Genomic DNA, 7,584 nt, shown 5'->3' on the forward strand with positions numbered 1-7,584 from the left:
TTCCGATCTTATCCTGTTTCTGCCCCCAAAACTATCAGAAGTTAGCAAAGAGTATCAGGTTGGGGGAGGAATCCTGAGGATAAAGGGGACCAAGCTATGATTGGGGCTTTTCACAATTTCAGTTTTGACTTCAGCTCCCCAGAATGGACCACGGAGATTTTCAGCCAAGCATTTAATACCTTGAAATCCCCTTACACTTCTGAAGGGCTTTACCCTTTTCCAGATGTTGGCATCCCAATGATAACCACACATTGGTTGAGAAAGAATCCCTATCCCAACGTTAAAGGAAAGGAAATGGAAACTCAGATGATCTGATGGCTTGTCCAAGGTTGCACAGCTGGAAGCAGGCAGAGCCAGGATTCATACCCAAGACCCAGGACCCAGGAGGGACCTTGTGAAAGGGAGCCAGGGGAAGGAAGGAAGGCTGTGCTGAGAAGAGGGTCTAAGAGAGGCAGATGGAAGGGAAGTTCCCCTCCTCCTGCCGCCACCCCATACCCCAAGCACACCGTTAGGGGCACACCATAAGGCCACTTTGCCTGCCACCTCCTCAGGACAACAGCAAGGCTAAGCCAGAATCTGCCTTGGCTCCGGAAAGCGCCCCGCTCTGGGTGTCTGAAGACCCAGCACATCCCTAGCAGGCACGTAGCACGGACCAGAATCTGGCTGATCTCGTCGGGCCGCTTGTGCAGGACTGCAATCCCGTTCACTTCTCGGAGCTCGTCTCCAACGTGGACCAGGCCTAGGAGACACAGGGACTGACCATCAGCACAGGAGGAGAGCCTGAGCACCAATCACTCAGAGCTCCAAGCACCACAGGGGCCTGCCTGAGGAGCCCACTGCAGGGCCAACTCGAGGTTTAAAGTTGATGGGTGGGACTCGGGCGAACTAAGCCCCTGAGTGCTGGGCACTTCACTTGGCATGGAGGGCTCAAATCACCCAGTAAAATCTCCATTTTACAAATTGGCACCTGAGACCCAAGAAGATTAAGCAGCTTGCATAAGGCCACATTGCTAAGAAATAATGAAGCCAGTATTCAAACACAGTTATTCTGATGTAGAAAGCCTGTGTTCTTTTTGCTATAACCTCTGCTTCTTTAAAATTATCATTAACTCTTCACCTTCCTAGGTTTACAGATATACTCCTAGAATGGCGTCCTTAAGTCTTAACAAGGAAAGACAAAAGCGCCAGTGAAGACATCACTAAGACTGTAAACACAATATGAGCCTCTGCCTGAATGACAAATGTCTCGGCATATTAGGGCCCTATTTGCTACTCAAAGTGGACACTGGCCTGGCTGCATCAGCATCACCTGGAGGCAGGTTAAACGTGCAGAATCTTCAGCCTAGCTCAGACCTGCTGAATCAGTCTGCATTTTAACAAGATGCTCAGGGAATTCGTGTACTCGTTAATGTTTGCAAAGTGCTGGTCTAGGATTCTCTGCAACGGTGACCCCCAGACTTTGGGGGTAACATCCCCCTATATCAGGAGGTTTGTCTCCCAGCTTAGTAGCTCTTCCACACACCGGTGATTCTCAACCTTTCTACCCAAATGAATCTGGGGCACAAACACTCTCTTTGTAATAGTGGTTTGACAAGACCTGGGATGGTGGGGAAGGGTGTCATCCCTGTCCCAGTTAGTAATCCCCCAAGCCCATGCTATATTCTTAACTGTCACAGTCCTTGGACTAAACCAACGCATGAGCTTTTTCTCAATCACCCCAAAGTACTCCATGACTATTTTTATATATATCTACGTATATATAAAATATATATACATATCTACATATATATAAAATATATATGTATATATAATTTTTTCTTTTTTTTTTGAGACAGTCTCACTGCGTCACCCACGCTAGAGTGTAGTGGTGTAATCACAGCCCACTGCAACCTGAAACTCCTGGGCTCAATCTTCCCACCTGGGCCTCCCGAATAGCTAGGACTACAGGTGTGGGTCACCATGCATGGCCTATATTTTCTTTTTCTCTTTTTTTTTTGAGACGGAGTTTTGCTCTTGTTGCCCAGGCTGGAGTGCAATGGTGTGATCTCGGCTCACCACAACCTCCACCTCCCAGGTTCAAGTGATTCTCCTGCCTCAGCCTTCCCAAGTAGCTGTGATTACAGGCATGCGCCACCAATCCTGGCTAATTCTGTATTTTTAGTAGAGACGGGGTTTCTCCGTGTGGGCCAGGCTGGTCTCGAACTCCCCACCTCAGGTGATCTGCCCACTTTGGCCTCTCAAAATGCTGGGATTATAGGTGTCAGCCACAGCACCCAGTTTTTTTGTTTGTTTGTTTTGAGACAGAGTCTCACTCTGTTGCCCAGGCTGGAGTGCAGTGGCGTGATCTCGGCTCACTGCAACCTCCACCTCCCAGGTTTGTGTGTTTAGTAGAGATGGGGTTTCGCCATGTTGGCTAGGCTGGTCTCCAACTCCTGACCTCAAGTGATCCGCCCACCTCAGCCGCCTAAAGTGCTGGGATTACAGGTGTGAGCCACCACGCCCAGCTGGCCTATATTTTCTATTAAAATTTCTACTGACTTGGGAAGGAGATGAGAATTCCAGCCACAACCCCAGAAAGCAAAGCACATCCCAAACAGGTGGTCTGATAGGAGAGAAGTAAGCGGAGCTATGAGCAAAAGTGGAGGGCTCTGAAACAATGGTCATGATCAGGGGTGGGCCAGCTTTGCACGCCGCCACTCACCGCTCCTGTCTGCTGCGCCTCCTCGCATGATCCTGGCCACCACGACAGCCCCTGAGTGCTCGTCCCGCCGGATGGTGGCACCCTGAACCCGAGACAGAAGAGACAGGTTCTTAAGCAGCAGCTCCAAATCTCAGACCCCTACTCTCTGGACCCAACACAGCCTCCCCAGTCCCTCCCTCTGACAGTTCTGAGGGCAGATCAGTGGGGACCTTCCCAATGCTGAAGACAAAACAAAACCAACATCTTCCATTAGTACAGCCCTGCACTTTACAGTTTACAAGGCACAATAATGCTGCAACATTTTAGATGAGGGACTGGGGCTCAGAGAAGTTAAATATCCTCAAGGTCACCCAGCTGGTAAAGGGGAAAGCTTTTTGTGATGCCAAATCCAGTACGTTCTCCATCACATCTCTGTCATATCACAGTTCCTACCACTTGCAAAGACATTTAATAATGAGGATGATACGTGCCAGCTAATTCTCACCCTGCCTCTACCCAATCACAGGGTTACCAGGCCTTCTGCTGCTGCTGAGAGAAACCAATTATGCACCCCAGCCAGAGCTTCAGGACCAGGACTTGGCCCATGAAGCACAGCAGAGATGACACTTAGGATGAGAAAGGAACTAACGAGCCCTCGATTTCCTGCACCACAGAGGCTGGACTGCAGCAGGACAGCAGAAAGCTTAAGAGCTAAGCTCTAGGGCTGGACAGCCCTGGGTGTGAACACAGTTCTGCCATTTACAAAAAGCATGTGGCCTTAGCAAGGAAATCTCTTATCCTCTTCAAGCCTGTTTCCTGTGAGATGTGGGATAGCATTTAACTCACAGTGTTGTTGCAAGGATTCCATGCAATGCACTTAGTACACAATAAGCACTCAACATATGTTAACCACTTATTAGTGGCTGTAACTGCAAACACATTTGCACAGTTACTGTTAACATCATCCGTGCCATCTAATACATAAAAGTACATAAAATAATTATTGCTAGAGAGGCCATCAACTAAGAACCCCAGGACTTCTAGCCCCGCCAGACCTGAGAACTTTCCAGCATTGCTATCTATCATTTATTCAGCTCTGAACTGCCAGCACCCAATACAGAGCCTGGATAGGAGGGCTCACAATGTGTTTGCTAAATCAATGGATGGCTGCTCCATTTTACAGGTGAGGAAACAGAGGGAGAGGAGAGATCCTCGTCTGCTTGCAGAAGAGGCTCATAGGAAGTCATTTGGGGAAAGCTGGAAATAAGAGAATGACAGCTGTGGGATCTTCTGGAGCCAATCTCAATTCTCTGGGCTTCCACCACTTATGTGCATCTCATAAACAACACTGTCCCTTTGGTCGGTAAATCAATGCTGAACCAGGACCAAAGTGATAGCAATCAGTCTACTGGGGAGAGGAATGCCCCGTGCTTCCTCAATATTCAGAGCAGGCATTGTCACACATTTTCTGTAAGAGGCCACACGTAAATATTTTAGGCCAGCTACACAGTCTCTGTCACAATGACTCAACTCTGCCATCGCACTATAAAGGCAGTCACAGCCTATCTCTAAGTGAATGGGCCTGGTTGTGCTCCAAAAAAGCTTTATTTTAAAAAATAAGCTGTGGGCTGGGTTTGGCCCTTGGGCTGTAGTTTGTCCATTTCTGGCTTAAAGGATGATCAAGGTCACCCTATACAATTGTGCAGGTTATTTACTGCACAAAGCGGGTTGGCCACAGTTGAGAGGGGCTGTATCCACCCAGAGGAAGGGGTGCCCTGCACACAGAGGCGCCACAGGGACGAGCAGCAGCCCCGGCAAAGCTGCTGTCACTCACTCTGAAGACTTCGGGGAGGGTCTCGTCCCAGTGTTCTGGGTGGGGGTGAGAGGCAGGGGAAGAGTGGGTTAGAGAGAAGCAGGCAGCAGCACCTACCAGGGGTTCCTTGTTCTTCACCAAGCGGACGATCTTCACAGATTCCTCATCAAAATCCTCATCGATATTGTCAGGCAGAGGCGGGAGAACGGGGTCAAAATTCTTCTGGGCAACCGTGTCGTGTACCATGAGCACAGCCTGTCGGGAAAGCAAGAGAAAAGGAGGGCTGGCCCGCCACTCACAGGGTCAGCAGGCCGTGGCTAGGTGGTGGTCTGGAGGGTGGCAGATGCCATGCCAGAGAGACAACTGCCCAGACACTAGTGCTGAGGATCGCTCCCTCAGAAGTCTCCACTCCTCAGCCTCACGAGGAGAGCTCCCTCCACCCCCATCCCAGGAGACACAGAGGCATGCGTGGGCAGGGGCTCTGCGCGACTACCCTCAGGTGCGGGGTGGACAGCAGCTGGAGCAGCTCCTTCTCATCACTGTGCACGGAGGCGGCCTGCAACTCCTCCATCACCTGCAGAGAATGAGACAGGCGCCACCGATGGCTAGAGGTGCCCCTGCCCCACATCTGCTGGGTCCTTCTTCTTTGGGCCACAGACCCAAGGGCCCACCCAGCTGCAGCCCCCAGGGGCTGAGGGGCAGACCCTCAGCCACCCCAGGACGATGATCCCGGGAACATCACACCAGGGGTCAGGAGCAGCTCGACGGGGCCATCCTCCAAGGAGCCACCATTTTAAGCCCTATGTGCTTTCTGCTTTATGTGGATCTTCTCACTGAACCCTGCAACCAACTCGATGCAGAGGGTCTTGTTACTTTGCCATTTTACAGATGAGAATCCTGAGACTCAGAGATTAAACATCTTGCCCGAAGTCACAGAGCTCATATACAGCACAGCTAGGATTTGAACCTGGGCTTACCTGGCTCTCAGATGCTATTTTATGAATGAGGAAATGGGAGCTCAGAGAGGTTGAGTGGTCTACTTAATATCACAGAGCCAGTGGGACAGGCAGCGCTGAGCCTGGGAACCGGGCAATCTATTGTGCCCCTAATCACATTCCACAGTGGAGAAGGGCCCAGGGCTCTGCATCCACAGGCTGCACCCATCCCTCCCCAGGCCATCTCCTGGGGTTAGAAGAGTTTATTCAGGAGCTGATCTTAGTAATCAACCAGAATGGCTTTTCCCCAACCATACAACACAGACGACTAGGTCCACAAGAAATTAAGAAGCGTTCCTTTAAAAAATGAGAAGCCTGAGCCAGTATGCGGGGACACACTCTAGGTCCCTTGACTTCAGGAAAGCACAGATACAATGTCTAATTGACCTATTCAAATCATCCGTCTTCAGAGCAGTTTGGGAACTGCTCAGCCAATCCAATGCTCTCATTTACAGCAGAGGAAACAGACTTGCTCCAGAACACACAGATAGTGGGCAGCCCCATGTCAGTGTCTCCCAACCCAGTCCAAGGCTCACCGGTTCCTCCCTGCCTTTCGGGGAACCCAGAGAGAGGAAGAGAAAGAGGAGGACAAGGGAAGAAAACACTCTTCACCTTTGGGCTCCTGATTCCTGGTGTCCCCAGACTAAGCAAACGAGGCAAGATGAAGGAACTCTACAGGGTAGGGAGTGGGGCAGACACTCTAAGGAGAAACCTGGGGCTTACGTCCTCAGCGAGGGCCACAGCGCTGTGCAGAACTGGGGTTGGACTTTGCCTTTCATAATAGCGAAGCTTCTCATGAATCTGCAAAGACAGAGTATTTCAGATGCACCCTGGACACCACACATCCCACCCATGGCTGTGGGGACAACTGAGGCAGCAGACTGGGCCACTGATGGGGCACCGTAAGAGAAATTCCTGTGCAGTGGGCAAGTGAAGGCCTTCCTGGGGCAGGGAGATGACTAGGATGACCTCAGACAGCCACAGACAGCTAGAAAGACCTCTAGACACCCTTCCAGGCAGGATGACGTGGGACTTCACCTTCATTAAGTAACTGAGGCTTTTTTCACTGAAAACATCCCTCAGGAAGCCCATCTCCTCCTTGTGGTTGGAGTCAGGTCTCAGCTGGGAGGTCAGCAGGGCCAGGGTTTCATGCAAACCTGGGGAGAGGTGAGAAAAACAAAGGATAGCAAACGCAGTGGGTGCTCCCTGCCCCCAAGGAGCCCGAGTGGGGCCTCAAACAGCACTTCGGTCCTGCCGTGAGGACATTCTCTCCCCAGGTTCTCACTGCCAGGGCCTGGAGGCTGCCAGGCAGGCTCTTGTCTTCAGCCCGGGGGAGGTACTTACCAGAGTCCTCCGACAGCACTGGCATGCTGGTGTTGTCACGTCCTGACCTCTCCCTGCAGATTCTGGGAGAAGGGGGTGGGGGTGGGTATTGAAGCTCCATCAAGCATATGTATTCAACAAACTGACTACACCTCTACTGTGTTCTCTGAGACCAAGCTGTGGACAGAGAAGATGGGAACAAATAACTCTGCTCACTTTTTTCAGAGAGGAAGGAAATAAAGCTAAGATGTGCTGAGTGTTCTCAACGTGCCAAGCATTGTGTGGGGTGATTTCTATGATAAATTTTTTGTCTGCACAAAGTCCTGAGAAAAGACTGCGAATGTTCCCATTTTCTTGATGAAGAAACAGCGGCGTGGAAGGGTTGGAAAGTTGTGGGTCAAAATCCACATTCAAGCAGGCTCTTCCAGGCTGGCCTTGGAGGTGCCAAGTGACCCTGCCTGACAGTGTCTGCTGTCCTCCGCAGCGCACCCCCTCCACTATAACCTTGTAAGAGCCCTGGCTCAAGCCCCCGCTGGGACCCACCTTCCACAACTACCTGGCTGGGCCTACAAGCTCCCTCTCCCCGACCCCCCAAGACCCAACCCAAAGGGAGTCTCCAGACTGGAGTGCAGAGAGGAGGGGGAGAAATGGGAGTCGGGCTTCCACTATGCGGGGGGGACCCCTATCTCAGGAGGCCCCCCAAGGTGCTCTGCAGCACGTGGACCTCAAAAAGTCTTCCTTAGGAAGAGGAGAAGGAGTCATGATTGATTCAT

The 7,584-nt window shown here is 51.2% G+C and overlaps 1 protein-coding gene across 1 annotated transcript in view; it reads right to left on the bottom strand.

The window, feature by feature from the left end:
- MPP3 (membrane protein, palmitoylated 3 (MAGUK p55 subfamily member 3)) overlaps nt 1–7,584 on the bottom strand; it is a 35,204-nt gene extending 27,620 nt beyond the window's left edge. Inside the window, exons 1-7 of the mRNA XM_011985863.1 lie at nt 6,833–7,584; nt 6,527–6,645; nt 6,212–6,289; nt 4,987–5,067; nt 4,611–4,748; nt 2,702–2,783; nt 654–739 (exon numbers count right to left, since the gene is read on the bottom strand). Of these exons, the coding sequence (XP_011841253.1) occupies nt 654–739; nt 2,702–2,783; nt 4,611–4,748; nt 4,987–5,067; nt 6,212–6,289; nt 6,527–6,645; nt 6,833–6,932 (684 nt within the window). The 5' untranslated portion in view covers nt 6,933–7,584. The remainder of the gene's footprint in view (nt 1–653; nt 740–2,701; nt 2,784–4,610; nt 4,749–4,986; nt 5,068–6,211; nt 6,290–6,526; nt 6,646–6,832) is intronic.

The sequence above is a fragment of the Mandrillus leucophaeus genome, unplaced genomic scaffold, assembly GCF_000951045.1.
Source record: "Mandrillus leucophaeus isolate KB7577 unplaced genomic scaffold, Mleu.le_1.0 Scaffold290, whole genome shotgun sequence".
Taxonomy (NCBI): Eukaryota; Metazoa; Chordata; class Mammalia; order Primates; family Cercopithecidae; genus Mandrillus; species Mandrillus leucophaeus.